The sequence below is a fragment of the Syngnathus typhle genome, linkage group LG5, assembly GCF_033458585.1.
Source record: "Syngnathus typhle isolate RoL2023-S1 ecotype Sweden linkage group LG5, RoL_Styp_1.0, whole genome shotgun sequence".
In the NCBI taxonomy this organism is placed as follows: domain Eukaryota; kingdom Metazoa; phylum Chordata; class Actinopteri; order Syngnathiformes; family Syngnathidae; genus Syngnathus; species Syngnathus typhle.
Window position 1 is genome coordinate 5,659,139 of NC_083742.1, and position 17,732 is coordinate 5,676,870.

Consider the following 17,732-nt stretch of genomic DNA (forward strand, 5'->3'; position numbering starts at 1 on the left):
ATACCTGTCTGAGCAAAATGATACGATAAGATTCTCGTTTCGATACAATATTCAAAATATGAACATACAACGGAAAAAAAAAAGATGAACACATTTCGAGCAAAACTACTGAACATTTAGGATAAACATTCAACTATTTAGTTCATTCTTAAGATCTTAAGGGATGCTTTGAGAATAATTGTCAATTGTTTGTTTATGTGAAGCCCTTTGAGACTGCTTGTGATTTAGGGCTATACAAATAAACTCGACTTGATTCTTATAAGATTTACTACAATTCCTACCACGACGCACTGGTTTAAAAAAAAAAAAAAAAAAAAAAAACAAAGTACTGTATTCCACGATTGCTTGTATGGCTGTGTTTATAGTCGAGGTCATGTTTTTTTTTCTTCTGCTTCTGTTTTATGGCGGTTGGCAAACAACATGAAGTGCATCACTGTCACCTTCTGAGTGTGGGTCTGAATTATACTAAATGGTAAATGGACTTCTTATATACTTGCGCTTTATCTGCACCACATGACGCTCAAAGTGCTTTACAATGCCTCACATTCACACACATCAATATCACAACCTACGATTTAACCCTATTCTGTTCAAAAATAGACATTTAAAACTTGCACAAACTCCTCTTTATAATGTCTAGCATTCAAAGCTATTTCCTGACCTCTCAGATAATTCATTAGTATACATGACGGGATTCTAATACATAGCAAATGGGTCGATACTGTCATCTAGTGGCTAACTATGAAATGTTTAATCAATGTTGTGACATTTGCAATTTGTGGAGACTTGAAAATATTAGTATTGGATTTTTCATTAATTGATCTACAACAGGGGTCACCAAGTCCAGTCCTCAAGGGCCCCTCCTTATCTAGCCTGTTTTAGATGTATCTCCATTGCAAAACAAATGATTCAAATCATCATTATAGTTTTATAGAGATTGCTGATGAGCTGGTCATTTGAATAAGGTATGTTGTAGTCAGGCTGCACCTAAAACAAGCTGGATCGGAGCCCTTGAGGACCGGCGTTAGTGACCCCTGGTCAACAATATGACATTCCTATTTTAAAAAGATCCATATTATAGAAACATCTGATATCATACAGCACTCAGGCGATGATGTCAACACAAACGACAAGTTAAGATTTGGCGTGCAAGGCCAGGCACTAGACGTTGCATTTAATGTTTACAACAGGGGGAGATGAGGCGACAATGAACACGACTTACTTTGCTATCACGATGTAAAGACAAAAGTACCTTGAATACTGAAAAGCTATTTGACGTTGGAAATGGTGACGCTACTGAAATTAGTTGTGTCGCTACTAACGTCGCTTTTGATTGTAAGCATAAGGTTACAATGAGAGCACTGTACCAGAGTTCATGCTCTTGTTCTAAAAGATGAAAACTGTAAAGTCTCACGCAACCGATTCATAGCCTTGCAATAGCTTGTTCACAGCCTTATGGTCGATGTAGCCAAGGATTCCTGGTGAATTTTGTATCGATTGAGATTTTTGTATCGCTCTCCTTGACAAAGGGATAGTCAGTCAATTGGGTTTATCGTCCTAATCCGAGTGGAAGCGGGGACTGACCTCTGATATTCATCCACAGGTGTGCCATCCTTCATTCGAGGATAATGGGGGACCGCATAAGGGCATTTTTTGTGCAGGTGGCCAAGGAAGAGGTCACCAAATCGGGGGTGCAGCTGCCAGATACCTGAGGCTGCCACACCAATAGGGAAGGCTGCTTCATGATGAGATGCAACCTCTTCCTCACCTTGTTTCTACGACAGAAATCACATGCATGACATAACATCTTCAGGTAGTTTCTTAATAGACCCGTCTTATGACTAGCACTCACCACAAACTTCTCAGCCACTTTGTAATACACAAAGTCCAAGCCCTGTGGGTGATGGGAGGAGGAAACTGCCTTCCCCCCCGTCACCACTGCCTGGCCAGAGAGCAGCTTGTCAATTTTTTCAAAGATTTCTCGAAGCCGAGATCCAGAATTGGAGGAGATTTGACTGATGGGTATAGTCGCGGCTTTCTGGAGCTCCAATTTCAGTCTCTTTGTCTACATAAAGAGCAATGACGACACAGTAAGGATGCATTCAGACAGTCTTAGGTCTCTGAGAAATTACTGACGTGCACAAACTAACCTGGACATCTTTTGATGAGCTGAGTTGTTCAATGGACTGACTGCACTGAGTAAGGGAATCTTGCAGCTCCTTGTACCATTTCAGCGTGGTGTCATCTGCATTGTTTTGCAGCTCTATTGGACGACATGACTGGAGTATCAAACATTCCGCTCATAGTTAATAGCAGAATTCTGTAAAATGACAATGGAAATGTGCAGTACTTTGAAAAAGTATTCCTTCTACTTCCTGCATGGTACCAGATTTTTTTTTCCTGGGGGGCACATTTAATATCAGATTTCAACATCTCAGATCCTCCAACCAATTGTACTATCTCATATAACCAATCCAAGAAAATATAAAATGCTGCTATTACTCCCTGTACCAATGGCCGTACCCAGGGGTGGGCAAACTTTTTGACTAGCGGGCCGAACTGGGTTCTAAATTTGGACCGGAGGGCCGGACCAGGAGCAGATGGACGTAGGCGTTGTGTGAAGTCATATAAGCGACCTGTAAAGGTCATTGCATAAAAAAATTTGGTAGGTAGTAAAGCATGGATATTCCAAACAAGTTTTTTGAAAACAAATGCATTTATTAACAGCATTAAAAAAAAATAATTCACTAAAAAACTGCTATCAGTGATTCTCATAAAATACGACACTGTTATTATGAATAACAATCTCCATCACTTCAGTGCCTGCAGGTCAGATTAATGAAAGATGTTTATCTTATGAGATCACATCAAACGGCAAACATTCTGACCAAATATATCATCTTGAAGAATCGGTGAAAGCATACATCCAAATAAAGTAATCAAAACAGCAACACGGTGAGGGGTATCTGAAAATCAGAGCAGAGTTTTAACTCGCAAACACCTGGTAACAGAGGTGAGGAAACAGCAAACACTTCCTTAAAGTAAGCCTTAAGAACTTTACAGGTTAAGATTAGTCGCAAATAGGTGGTGCATCAATGTCCTTGAGCATCCTGCATTGTTTGAAAATGAGAATGGTCGCTAGTTTCAATCCCTGCTATGTGTACAAATCATATTCAAAATGCATTTTTTTACAATAAACTTGAGAGCCTCCCGTTCATTTTCAGTGGGAACAGTGTTGTTGGTGTCCCTTTTTTGCTAGTGCGTCATAGTCTGGAGTAAAATTTGTTGTGGCAATTCTTAGGCGAGATCCGAGGTGTTGGTCCGTTTACCTTGATCTGTGACGGGTTGATGTTGATGTGGCTGAACGTCACGTCGCGTACGTCGAGCCAAATTGGCCACTCTTTTTTAAACACTCGGCACTCACTTCTTTTTTTCGGGCCACTCATTTTAATGGAAGGATTCCAGGGAAGGTTTGTGGGTGGCTTTAGCGCAAAACTGCATCTGAAAGCTCAGCGCGCGAATTACAAGAATGCAGATGTCACAGCCCACGCTCTAAATTCGGGACTGATACGAATAGAGCGAGAGTGCGCCATGTCCGTACACGCACTTGTGAGTGTGCACCGAGCTTTCTGACACGGCTTCCGGTAGTAAATGCGCAGGCGAGCGCTTCGCCATCTACTGGGAAAACGCAGTCATTGCAGGCAAAATGACAAAAAAAAAAAAGTTTAATAATACAATTTGTTCAGGGTTGGCGGGCCGGATTAAACGGTCCCGTGGGCCGGATGTGGCCCGCGGGCCGTAGTTTGCCCACCCCTGGCCGTACCACTCTCGGCAGCAAGGACTAAAATCAGGTCTTTGCAAAAACTGGTGAGTCTATAGTCCCACGGTGGAGGAATTTTGGCCCACTTTTTTAAATTTTTTCTTAAGTACTGTAGTGGATTTTGCCTTGGAATTTTACCAAGGATGCCAATTTTGGGCCAGTCTTTCTTATGCTTGAGTCCTGAACACTGACCTTAACTGAGGCTTAATGAATCGCATGTAAATGAATGCAAACTTTGCTTCTTGTGCACTATAATACATTGGAAAATCAATTATTTTGTATTGCCCCTCCAAAGGCACATTTCCAGACACCATTAAAAAAACATCTGGTGTTTGTTTTTTCCTAATAATTTAATGTCTGTGTTTTGGGTGTTCAATTTCCCACCTTGCTCATCCGCTTTCTCTTTGGCTAACTGCTCCGCCTTCTTTTGCTCTTCCTGCTGCATCTTCAGCTCCACCAGCTGCCTGTGGGACTCTGCCAACTCTTTCTTCTTCTCCTCCTCCTCCTGAGCTTTGGCTGCCTCTTCCTGCATCAGGTGGATCTGAGTCCTCATTTCATGTAGGGCCCGCTCTGCCTCAGTCATGTCTTCCACAGTGGGATATTGTCCCTGTGAAGATAACAGAATGAATCAGACAAGTCTCAGGGGGGTTCTTAATAGCTTGATTTCTTTGAAACACTGTTCACGTTTTCAAAAATTATTTGAGTAGTTTGTTTCAACACAAGTCATAACACCCAGTTCCAGGCATTTAGGTTTTATATTTAGAATAGGGATGGGCAATGTTTGAGCCAATAAAAAATGTAATACCACAGACAGGCAGACATTGCTCACCAGAGCCTCCGACCATACACTGTAATGAAGAAGTGCATGTCATGTCCTCAACCAGAGGTGGGCATTTTGTGCTAGGCGGTCTGTCTATCCCGGCCGGACGCCCATTTCGCAGACGAAGAAAGAGGGATGCAAGTAAGTTTCAAAAAGGACGGCCTGGGGAGTCGGGAATGACGGAAGGTTGCCCAGGTCGCGAACGGAGGACCGACCGGTAAAATTGGGTTTAGTGCCCACTTCTGGCCTCTATCACTACCAATCTCATAAGAACACAAATAAAAATGTGTCATTGGATTGATGAGCATTTTGGGGGATTTTATTCTTGTTAACATTACTGACAATCAATGTTGCATTTATACGGTAACCAGTCATTTGGAGAACTGTAGTATTATTCACATTATTTGCCGACGGATATTTGCGCTTCGTCGCCAGTGCTTTTAAGGAAGGTGGGGCAGGTTTTGGCTTTTCGCTCGAGTGACTAACACCACTCTCCGTTTAAACTTGTTATTGGTGACCAGGCAAAAGGGGAGCGCACACCCTGGCTCACCAGTATTCCGAAGCTGAGCCGTGATTGGACCCGAGACCTGGCAACTGTGATTTTATTCCCTTTTTCCAGTCGACAGCAAGTGGGAAAACGACCATCCCATGAGATGGATAAAAAACAGGTGAATTTTGTTGCTTAATTCATATTCCACAAACGCAATATTAATCAAAATGCTGTGTTTAGACTAGAGGGTGCACATACAACATTATTGTCAAGAAGATTTGGGGTTGACCTCCCCTTTAAATACTTCATGTTATCATCCCAAATAAAGATGTTTTTAGTGTAATGCGGTCATATGACAAAAAGTTTTTACACTGACCTCTGCTGTCTTTCGAACAATCTCTGACACCTGGGAGCACAGTTGGTTCCCACGCATGCTGTAGGTGCCAAGACTAGCTGACAGGACAGTGGTTTGAGTTTGGGCCGAGGACTCCAGTAGTTGGTTTAGCTGCAAGATCTCTTCTTGAATGGAGTTGAGGTTACGCAGCCTCTCTTTGCCTTCAGCCAGCCGCTGCCGCTCCAGCTCCGCTTCCCTCAGTCGCTGCTGCTCTACCTCCCTCAGGCGGAGATTCTGGATCTTTGGGTCAGAGGACAAGACCAACATGGGGATTTACACACTGACAATTTTCTTTCAAATGTATGTATGTGTGAAAATACCTTCAATCTGTGGCGTTGCTCTTCCTTCAGCTTCTCTTGACGTCCAATGCTCTCTTTTGTCCTACAGTAGAGAAAATTCAAAAACCATAAAAAGAAAGCCAAGCGGACACACTTTTATACATTGGTCAGGTAATCTCACTCTCTTTCCATCATATCCCGCATGCTCTGGTACTCTTGTCTCTGTTTTAACTCCATGAGCTCCTCAAAGCGCTTCAGCTGCTCTGACTCAGTACTTGCCACCATCATCACCAGCTTCTCTTGCAGCTCCTGACGCACTCTGAACGCCATCTGATCCACAAAAAAATTAAATCTGCCATTAGCAATAATTCTGTTGCAAAACAGCATTAGGGTTTTACACTGCAAAAAAGTGTCCAACTAACACTCAAATTGGACCATCTTACAAATTGATTTAATATGATTATGAACAATTACCCCCACAAAAACTAATAATTTTTATTTTTAAACAGATTGCAAGGGGAAAAAAAAGATTAGGTCGAGACCTTTGCTTTTTTATGTTGCTCCTTTTCAAACATAACAATGCGTCCAGCCATCGCCATGGCTTCAGGGGAGAGCAGAGAGATGGTCGAGGACATGCGACAGGCGAGTTCATCTGCATCGTTTTCTGAAGGCTGATTGTTCCCATCATTTGCCTGATTAAAAAAAAAAGGAGAGATAAGACTTCCAAATAGAATAATTCATTCAAGTAATTACATAGTATTCATCTTTAAATAACAATTCTCAAATATTGGATAACAAAAGAAACAAGCTTTGATAAGATGGAAAATTTCATCATTTAATTTAAAACACCCACAACAAAGTTGTGCAAAGTATAACATTGTCAAATAAAATTATATTGATTTCATTTCATCTTCAGAACTTGCCTGTTCATGTTCAGTCTTCAAATATAGTGTTGTATTGTCTTTCGATGTCACGTCACGGCTCGATCCAGTGAAAGACGCAGAAGGCGTAAGGCCAGGGCTGGACTGATCGGTATAACTCAAACCATCAGCGTTTTGTGGAGATTGGGAGTCGAGTTTTTGCAGTATGACCCCAGACTGCGATGACAAGCTGATCGAATCTTGATAACCTGACAAAATGTCCTGCAAAGCACATACATACGTTTGTAGAAAATACACAAACACCACAAACAAAATAAATTAAGTACTGCACGGTTAAAACGATTAACGGAAATTAACTGAATTAGATTGGTTACCGTAAACTAGTAACATGAATGATTGCGTTTCAGTTAAAAGTACAGAGGTACAAATCAAAATATTTTCACTGCAGACTTTTCGAGCTTGCCGTACTGTATGAGTTGATAGGGTGTCATCTTTCTCGTGGTCAGTTAAGATTTTTTATATATATATATAATCGCATGAGTGAATCAATGTGCAATGAGTTTGAGTTTATTCACGCGATATCCAAGACATACAACATGGAACAACAAACAGTAATTCTGGATGCGTGAAAGGTCACCCCAAGCAAGCTATTTAAAGCTTTTAATAGGGGGCCTGGTTTCCCATAAGTATCAGATATTGGCCAGATATCCTTACATTGCATTAACGCTTTCTGCCACCTAAATAAACGTGCAAATCTGATATGATATCGATAAGATGGTGAAAATTGTGGTGAATCGCCAGTCGACCAAAAGTTGAGCTAAGCTAAAAACTAATAATACATTTTCACACTCACCTCACCCCTTGCCGACCAATACGGATTGAAAGAGATCCTTCCCTTTGGTGAATTTTTAAGAGCCTGTAACGTTTCCCAACGGTCACTGGGCATGGTGAATGAACGTAAAAACAAGTTTTAAAAATAAAACAAACTAAAAGATACACAGCAAGACAATCCTACACGGTCGCCTCAGCGATCTCCAGCACGCATGCGCAACCGTTCGACTCTATTTGATGACTCAGTACGGCATCCACGATAGAGCAAAATAGGTGGCGCGCATTCCGAAATTAAATCGCCGTACGTCTAATATTAAAAATGTACATGACATTTTCATAGCGTCGTGGTGCAAATTCTAAATTATGATTAATGCAATGAATGAATGAATGAATGAATGAATGAATGAATGAATGAATGAATGAATGAATGAATGAATGAATGAATGAATGAATGACGGATGAATAACTCCAAATTTCAATTTCAAAACAATACTCTAGTTCAGGGGTCCCCAACCCCTGATTACCGTTCACTGCCATGCAGTTAGAGTACCTCTTAATTTAGATTGACATACAATCAATAATAGATGTCAAAGTCCTTAAAACCTGGCTGTCATTAGATGGATAGCTGGATGAATATGATACTCTATTCTTCCCAAGAGGGAAATCTAGTGTTATCAATGCAGTAGGCAAATGCATGTAGTACATCATTTCCTTCAGCTGTGTGGGCAAAGAGCAGAATATCCTGCACCCAAAAAAGTAAATTTAATAACTATCTTATAAGACAAAAGCAAAACAACTACCAGAAACTATCCAAAACTTATTTAAGAATCGGGAGGGAGGTTATAAGCTAAGGGGGAATCATAACTTCGAAATCTTAAACATAAGAACAACCTTAAAAGGTTTATGTATCTTTATAACCGGGGTCAAACTGTGGAACAGTCTAAGTGAGGAACTCAAGCAAAGTCCATTTATCCACCAGTTTAAAAAAGAATGTACAAAAATTTGTTGTTTAGTGGGTACAAGTGTAACAGATGGAGTGGAGTCAGGGCGACCAAATGCAGCTTGGACTCGGGTTTATTGAGGGAAAAGGGAGTTGGAAGGGAGGATGAAGGGGAACGGACAATCCGGACTGCCAGACTAACATGACTTCCTGATACAGGGACTAAACTAACTGAAACCGAGAGACAAGAGACAAGACAAGAGACTAGAACAACGAGAACAATCCGAAAAGGGAGTGACACGCAGACAGGACTTAAATATGCGACAGGTAACAAGAGGCAGGTGACTGTGATAAGAACATAGATTGTGAGTAGACACAGGAGGGGAGGGGCGAGTAGACAGAGACACGGACAGAAACCATGACAACTTAGACAGGAAATGGCCGGGGACGAGTCGTGACAACAAAGTCTAAAAATCATGGATCCTCAGTGTGTGTGTGTGTGTGTGTGTGTGTGCGTGTGTGTGTGCGTGTGTGTGTGTGCGTGCGTGTGAGTTTTATCTAATTTTAACTTTGTTATACCCTGACCCATCAGTAGAATCCATATCAACATGGCGTGTTTAGCTCCTTGTTTGTCGCATTATTACTCTTTCTCTGTGTGTCTGTTGTTGTGAGATGGGAGGAGAGGGCTGGACGATTTATCGTTTTTGGATCCAAATCGCGGTTTCATACAAGGCAATCTGGTGATTGTCAAACCTTAATTTTTTAGCCTGACCTATCCAGAATCTGCTGTTAACACACTCTGTCTCACTAATCAGAAACAGCATGCCACTCGATCACGTGACGCATGCATTTATTAATTAAGTACTGATACTCGATGAGCGTAGTCCATAATCAATTGCTACTTAAGAAAGTATCGATATTGCAATACCACAGAACCAATCCGTGCAAAACTACTAAATTCCAATCCAATGCATACTGACATGAATAAAAATGATATTGGGCATGAAAGCAAACTTATTATTATTTTAAGTTTCGAATATGCATTAAATATTTTAAATTCAGCATATCATTATCAAACGATTTGTACCAGCTTCATCCTTCTGAGATGAGTAAACATACTCATACGGTCGTGATGCAGTACTGTGAATTCATGAATTGCTTCCCTTTGCCCCAACACTCCCTGAAGTGGATCGTTATTGCATTTAGCGGTGCACTTTGGCACCAGGCAATCTGTAGTTCTACAGCCATATTTGTAGATAACGTTGGTCTTATCGAAACCCTGCTCTGACAAAAAAAAAGCCAAAGTCCAGGAAGGAAGACTTGAACTCTCGGACTTATTGAACACAAAATGATCCTAGTCACTCAGGCAGACGTACGGAGGCTCTCTGAGTGAACGTTGAAAGCTTGAAGGCTGAGGCGGTATCTTCATCAGGACCATGGCAAGCCACATTGAGGCCAGTCTCGAATGCCCGGCCTGTTTGGAGCTCTTTAAAGATCCAGTCATGCTGCCGTGTACTCACAGCATCTGCAAAGACTGTCTGCAGAAATGGCATGATCAGAAAAGTGGTTACTCATGTCCAGTCTGTAGAAGAGAGTTTCCGTCCATGGATATGCCCAGGAACTTGGCACTGAGGAACGCGTGTGAGGCTTTTTCACGAGCCTCAACCGAGTCGAAAGACATCTCCAGCTCCTGCCAAGAGTTTCTGCAGATAAGGTCGGAGCAGAAAAGCGGTCACTCCTGTCCAGTCTCGAGAAAAGAGTTTTCGTCCATGGATATAACGTTGAACTTTGCACTGAGGAATGCGAGTGCAGCCCCTTCAAAAGCCTCAATCGAGTCGAAGGACATCTGCAGCTTGCACAAGAAGAAACTCGAGCTCTTCTGTTTGGACCACCAGGAGCTTGTGTGCCTCGACTGCAGAGATGCAGAAACCCACGATGGGCATAAAATCCGTCCCATTGATGAAGTTGCAAAAGGTAACAAAGAGAAACTCCAGGAATTCCTGCAGGTTGCAATGGAAAGTCTGAAAGATTATACAGAGAGAAGGGACAACTGCATTGAACAATCGGCGTACATGAAGGTCCAGTGGGAGCATGTGGAACGCAAAATTAAGAAGGATTTTGAGGAGCTTCGTCACTTCCTGCAGGTTGAGGAGGAGGCCAGGTTGTCTGCTCTGAGGGAGGAAGAGAAGAACAAAACTCAGATGATAAAGGAGAAAATTGAAGCTCTCAGCGCAGACATGGCCGCTCTCTCAGTTACGATCAGAACCGCAGAGGAGCAGCTGGTGTCTGACAACCTTTCCTTCATGAATAACTTCCAGACTTTGATGACCAGAATGCAGAAGCTGTCCAAGCCCGAGCAGCTCCCAAGGGGATTTCTCCTAGATGAAGCCAAACACGTGGGCAACCTCAAGTTCACCGCGTGGAAACGAATGAAGGAGATTGTTGCCTACAGTCCCATCATTCTGGACCCTAACACAGCCGGTCGAGGACTTAGTCTGTCTGAAGATCTGACCAGCGTGAGAACCGGTGACGAACAGCAGCGTCCCCAAAATCCAGAGAGGTCTTGTACGAACAGTGTTTTCAGTTCTGCTTTGGCCTTGGGGACGAACATCTGGGATGTTGAGGTGGGAGACAACACTTACTGGGAGCTGGGGGTGATGTTTGGTGGAGCCTTGTTTTGTATCGCATTTCAAAATGATAAATACAAAATTGTCTCAGAACGATTAAACACATGGTATCCGTCTGTGAAACTGAAGAGGATCCGAGTTCACGTGGACACTAACGAAAGGTCACTTTCATTCACCGAATCTCTAACAAATACTTTTCTGTATCGAACAATTCTTCCCAATTGGAGACATCCATCCGGCGACATGAAAATCGTCCCCTGCTTTTTGACCGAGGATAAATATCCTCTGAAAATAATTCCATTTTCGCCTTGTGTTACGATTCAAAATCAGCAATGATGTCAGAGATTTATTTTTTTGGACTGTCCGATGTTTGCCCAAGACACGACATTACGAGGCGGGACTGGCAAAATTAGAATCGCCCACATGAGAATGCTTCTCCGAAGTGTTAACATTATGCCGGTGCAGAAGGTGGGAAAAATGTTTGAGACCTTGTTAGATAATTAATGAGCACCGTTAATAATTTTTATTTGTTTGTTCAGACTATTAGAAAGTGTGTGTCGAAAGCAAGCTGAACAATATGATGTGATTACATTGTCAATGTCGTAACTGTTGGCTCACGGATTTACCATTTGTCATTTGGTAATTTATAAGAGGAAGTATGACTCAATAAAATGCTACATTCTTTGTATTCTTTTTTTTTTAATCACAAGGTAGTAAATAGTTGTGTTTACTTTTGAGGATGAAAAAGCTAGTAGTTAAATGCAGCACAGCCTAAGGACAGTATCAAGGACAAGTCAACTTGTCTACCAGCTGATCGGGTAGATCGGGTTGTCAGCTGATCAGTTGACAAACAGACTTGTCTTTGATAGTGAAAGAATAGGATACGGTTTATTGCTGGGTCACCAAGGTACAGAGGTTCAGTCATAAAACTTTATAACTGCCATGTGTTTTTTATCATAAACTGTTAGAAGTACATTTGATTCATGGGATGCTTTTATAATGATGTCCTGAAAGGAAGCAAACCATTATTAGGAGTACTAATTTGTTTTCTATCGGCATTGAGTGGCATGTATCTTTTATTTGCACCAATAAATGTGTACTTTTAGTATTGAAATTATTTTTTTTATCGTTGTTGTCATGGTTTTGGCGTCTGATTTGGCCCACATGCACAACACACTCAGGAGACCGACTTTAAGTGTTTATTGAAAAGGGGATGAATAGCAGAGCTGAGGGTCCGGGACAGGAGCAACAGAACTGGTCCTTCAGAAGGTGGAGAGAGCAAAGTACCACCAGAGAGGAGTGGATTCTGCCGGGAGATCAGCAGGGGGGATCCAGGAGCAGGAAGGAGCAATAGAGTTTGTCAGATAGCTCAATAGGAACGTGGCAGAGGGCGAATGGGCAGATGGAAATTCAAGGTGAAGCAGCAGAAAGCGAGCAGGGCAGATCGGAACATGACTCCAAAGCTGTGGAGGCAATCACATGGGCAACACTCAGGCGAGGAATTGCTGGCAGCAAGCTCCTTAAAAGCCTCCCTTCAGTGAGCTTCAATCGGCAACACCGGTGGGTCCTCAGCCACCCTGGTCATGGACGCTACCTGTGAAAAAAGAGGAGAAGGCTTCCAGACCCTGACAATTGTTTCTAGTCTTGGCGTGACATTGGAGGATGCAGGCTCTTTAACTAAATCAGTTAGTGGGATCATAAGAGCTGATTGGAGCGATCGTTAACAACGGCATTGAGTGAAGCCCCTCCCCCTGTTTGGTCAGATTGTGTTTTCGTGCGAATGTAAGTTCGTAGCAATATTTGTACAGTATGTTTGCTTGCTTGTGTGTGTGCGTGTGTGTGTGTGTGCGTGTGTGTGTGCATGTGTGTGCATGGATATGTATACTTGTGGGTATATGTGTATCGGGGTATAAACATTTATGCGTCTGAATAGATATGGATACATGTAGGTGTACATATGCTTGTATATGACCTACTGTATATACTGTATTGGCCCGAATATAAGACGACTCTGATTGTAAGACGACCCCCTCTTTTTCAAAACTCAAGTTTGAAAAAAGACTTTTTGAACACCAAATTTAATTTTTATACTTCATGACTAATCATGACAGTACATCTGAAACAAATGATTATAACATATTCGAGAGAAAAAGCATCTTATTTATCCTCATTCATATCATGCAAAAACTGTCTATCACATTTTAATATCTGAACAATTAAATATGTAAACTAAAGTGCAATCACATTTGTAAATGAATGGCTTCTAGTTTTTCCATTTTCTGTTATCTCTTCTCTTATTTTCTTCTCTTTTCTTTCTTACCGCCATTTATTGTTTTTGTTCTTCATGCTACCGATATATTTTTTTTTAATCTTCGTGACAGGGGTTTGCTTTGGCCTGGGTGTTAAGTTCAGCATTCGCTTTAAGGATATCTGGCGCCATCTAGCGTTGTGAATGGGTATAATGTCTAGACCCTGAATGTAAGACGACCCGCACTTTTTCAGTCTTATTTCAATGCAAAAAACACCGTCTTATATTCGGGCCAATACGGTATATATGTACCTACATGTGCATATAAATTATGTTTAGCTCAGTGGATCAAACTCTAGGGGTTCGGTGAGTCGATCTCAGGGGTTCGGCAGAGGCTTCACTGCGGAGGTCCGAACACACTTAATTTATCGTGTAAATTAATGATGACACATATCCGAACTGGTGTCGCAGAGGCAACAGCAGAAGTCACACTGATTTGCAGGTATGTAAATTGTTTTGAGTTGTTTGTGTTCTGTTTTGTACTTTGAACAATGTGATGTTCATGCACGGTTCGTTTTGTGCACCCGTAAAAATCATTGATGTCTTGAGTTTGAAAACTAGAAATTTGTTTTTCAGTAAAGAAGGGTTCGGTGAATGTGCACATGAAACTGGTGGGGTTCGGTACCTCCAAAAAGGTTAAGAACCACTCGTTTAGATAACAACAACCTCCTGCTGAACGTCGACAAGACCAAGGAGATTGTTGTTGACTTCCGGAAGGGTCACACCCAACACCTGCCGCTGACCATCGACGGTGCTGTGGTGGAGAGAGTGAGCAGCGCCAGGTTCCTGGGGGTGCACATCAGTGAGGATCTCTCCTGGTCCACCAACACCGCATCACTGGCGAAGAAGGCCCAGCGCCGCCTGTACTTCCTGCGGAAACTCAGGCGAGCGAGCGCTCCTCCGGCCGTCATGACTACATTTTACCGTGGCACCATTGAGAGCGTCCTCTCCAGCTGTATTGCTGTTTGGGGTGGCGGCTGCACTGACTACAACTTGAAGGCCCTGCAGCGCATAGTGAACATGGCTGGTAAGATTATTGGTGCTTCACTCCCCTCCTTGAAAGACATTTACATCTCCCATCTCACCCGCAAGGCGACCACGATTGTGAGTGATGTGAGTCACCCCGCACACTCTTTGTTTGAGCTTCTGCCCTCTGGGAAGAGGTATAGGAGCCTGCGCTCCCGCACCACCAGACTCAACAACAGCTTCGTACTTCAGGCTGTTAGGATCCTGAACTCGCTTCCCCTTTTTGCGTAGCGTCCTGTACTTTGCGCTCAGTTTTGCTCCTCTTATTTATTGGGTTATTTGTTTATTATTTATTCATCACTCATTTTATTTATTTATTATTTATTATTTAGTGTCTGTGCCTTCTTGTTTTTATATTGTGTCGTTTACTTGTATGTCTATCGTGTAATATGTCTCGTCACCGTGGGATAGAGATAACGTAATTTCGGTTTCTTTGTGTGTCTTGACATGTGAAGGAATTGACAATAAAGCTGACTTTGACTTTTGACTTTGACTAAAGGGGTGAGAGCTTCTCACTCCTTTCCGAATATCTTTTTTTCTCTCTCTTTTTTTTCTCTAAGTGTTTATTTTGCCTCCTCGATTTCATTTGGTTTTATGCAGGGATTTTGTCTGATAGCAAACAGGAAGCTCGGTATTGTTTGTGTATTTGAATGTTCGGAATAAAAGTTGTCAAACAAACAAACAAACAAACAAACAAACAAACAAACAAACAAACAAACAAACAAACAAACAGACAAACAAAGTAACAAACAAACAAAACGAGATAGCTCAAAATTGAGATCCACCATACAAAGTATGTTATGATCACATCCTAGAATTCATGCTCTAATCATATTATACCATTGAGCTAAAATGGCAGAGTTGACAAATGCTACTGCATAATTTGGTTTAGATTCAATGTTTTCTTCTTACATACCACCTACAACACTGGGTCAGTGAACAGCCTGGAAATGTCACCCACCCCCATGCATAATGGGAAAAAACAACAACTGGGATTTGGTGGTACGTCAGGGCATTATGTAGAAAGTATGTCCTGCGTCATACTGACAGATGGAGTCCTTGTGAAATGTGCGTGAAGGTCAGTTGTGGTATATAGCTTTTTGGATCAATAATTATAGGTAAAGCAATGGGTTGTCAGAAGCATGACCTAATAGTCCTTCAACGACTGATGGATGGCTTGTGTGTGCTGGGTGACTATTTTTAGCTGGACTCTTATGTTGATTGGTTCTCCAACACTGATTGCATAGTTGAAAGGCAGCTCTGCAACAGTATTTAGAAAAACGGGTATATTTTGGTGTGCCACTGATGGCAAACCATTATGGCCATAAATACTATGCCACTTCTTTGATTTCAAAACAACAGGTTCCTCTCAACTGACATGTATGCAGGAGAGCATTTGTATTTTTTTACACCGGCACTTTGATTACTGTCTCAAGGGGCTCTTGAAGTCCCAGTCTCCTTCTTTGTCCTCCTGTGAATGACTGACCCAGTAAGTTCTGAGTGAGGGGGATAGTAGAGTCAGTGAGCATGTGCAGAAATATGTCTTTAATGGATTGTTCGAAGCAATATCAACTTAGTGTAAAATACCGTTTGGGAAGACATACATAGGAAGGGATTTTGAATTTTATGACGATGGACTTCTGTCGCTGAAGTGTAATGTTGCTAAGCAAGAATACATCACAGTAAATAACCAAATTTTATTTCAGGAAATTCCATCATATCTGTCACAGGACAATAAACTGGCTCATCATATGGACAAGGTACATCCAGAAAATAATACCAACGCCATATATGAAATACCAATAAATCATACACTGGGGAAATGATGGAGGAGCTTTATTACAACAAAGAAGGAACATAAAACCGTGTGAGGAGGCAGAAAAAAAACGAGAACAATAAAAGAAAGGGACAAAAGTAACACCGCAAGTCAGCCATCACCGATCACTGAAAAAGGGAAAACCACATCATGGACTGGAAAAAGACTAGAGCCATCCGCATGGAAGACAATAAACATAAGCGCATGATCAGGGACGCTATTGAGATCAGGGAGCGAGGCCCGGCAACCATCAATAAGGACAAGAGTCTACCACCTGGTAGAGACCACCTCAAATATGACAGGTGAGCCATGCCTTCATATTGACGATTCACACACGATCACGTGACCGGCAAAAGACATCTGTTAAAACATGTCAGGTTCATTCATCTATTTTCAACATAACTTAGTCAGTTCATGGTAGCAGAAAAAGACACTTTTGGAGCAAGGGAGAAACAGACTGGCTTTTTTCTGTGGTGAGTGACATAATATAATTCTGACAGTTGAAAGTAACAAGCAGAAATGACGTCTATTTGCGTCATGACGTCTGTGTATCGCCATTTCAAACAGGATATTTAAATGTGTGAGTAACTCTGTTCTTTCAGGCATGTAAATGAGTTATTCTGAATATATCAGAAACAGGAATTTTGACCCTAACCTGAATATAAACTGCACATAAACGTCATTGTGTGTTCCTACTGAAATGTTTTGGTCTTGAGGTCCCGAGTCTTTTTTTTTGTCGGAAATGGATGGATAAGGTTTTGACTTCTTCCACACGAACAAATAAGGCAGGGGTGTGAGTTATTCCTCCGTACTTCTAGCAATCTATTATGGATTTGAAGACACTGGAAGTAGTCGGACGTGATACAACTACTTCGTGGTACCTCTCTGCCCACAGGTTATGTGCCCAGGATCTGACTGAAGCTTGGACTCCTTACGACCAGAAAGATGTTGCAGTGTACTGAGTCTGGTGAGAATAAATGGGAGGGAGCAAATGGTTTGTGTAATGAGTCTGGGGTCTACTGAGGTGAAGAACTGCTGTTGGAGTAGACTCAATAATGGGGATGATACGAAATGAAATGCAGAAGATGATATTTTTTGGGTCACTTGAAAATGAAACTGAAAATGAAACGCGACAAGGATGGTGAAAGAGTTGTCATTGAAGTGAAAAATGCAGATGCATATGCCGTTTGTGCTGCTGATGTGAGAGGTGGCAGATCATGGATGAAAAGCATTGTAAATATTAAGGCAATACATGGCTCGCCTGGCAAGCTCAGACTCAACCCGCTACCAATAATTGGGTTGGCACATTTCTGGGGCGGGGCAAACCTGAGCAAACAAGACAGTTCAAAGGAACTAGTTAGCGAAGAGCAGACTTGATGCCGAAGAAAACCTTTTTTTTTTCAAATACATGCTTCCAGTGATGTCAGCTGCTGGGGCTTTCTTACCTTGTGTGTTTCCAGTTATTTAAAGCTGATTTAATGCTGAATGAAACTAACTATCG

General features: G+C 41.8%; 2 protein-coding genes across 2 annotated transcripts in view; one reads left to right on the forward strand and one right to left on the reverse strand.

The window, feature by feature from the left end:
• gle1 (GLE1 RNA export mediator) overlaps positions 1-7,746 on the reverse strand; it is a 12,880-nt gene extending 5,134 nt beyond the window's left edge. The window contains exons 1-10 of the mRNA XM_061278368.1: positions 7,537-7,746; positions 6,726-6,944; positions 6,345-6,494; positions 5,984-6,132; positions 5,845-5,905; positions 5,507-5,764; positions 4,205-4,427; positions 2,151-2,263; positions 1,853-2,065; positions 1,585-1,775 (exon numbers count right to left, since the gene is read on the reverse strand). Coding sequence (XP_061134352.1) covers positions 1,585-1,775; positions 1,853-2,065; positions 2,151-2,263; positions 4,205-4,427; positions 5,507-5,764; positions 5,845-5,905; positions 5,984-6,132; positions 6,345-6,494; positions 6,726-6,944; positions 7,537-7,629 — 1,670 coding nt within the window. The 5' untranslated portion in view covers positions 7,630-7,746. The remainder of the gene's footprint in view (positions 1-1,584; positions 1,776-1,852; positions 2,066-2,150; positions 2,264-4,204; positions 4,428-5,506; positions 5,765-5,844; positions 5,906-5,983; positions 6,133-6,344; positions 6,495-6,725; positions 6,945-7,536) is intronic.
• A 2,141-nt stretch (positions 7,747-9,887) lies between these two features.
• LOC133154326 (E3 ubiquitin-protein ligase TRIM35-like) lies at positions 9,888-11,621 on the forward strand. The gene has a single exon (XM_061278949.1). It carries the CDS (start codon positions 9,891-9,893, stop codon positions 11,415-11,417), a length of 1,527 nt encoding a protein of 508 aa, XP_061134933.1. The 5' UTR covers positions 9,888-9,890; the 3' UTR covers positions 11,418-11,621.
• Positions 11,622-17,732: the final 6,111 nt, after the last annotated feature.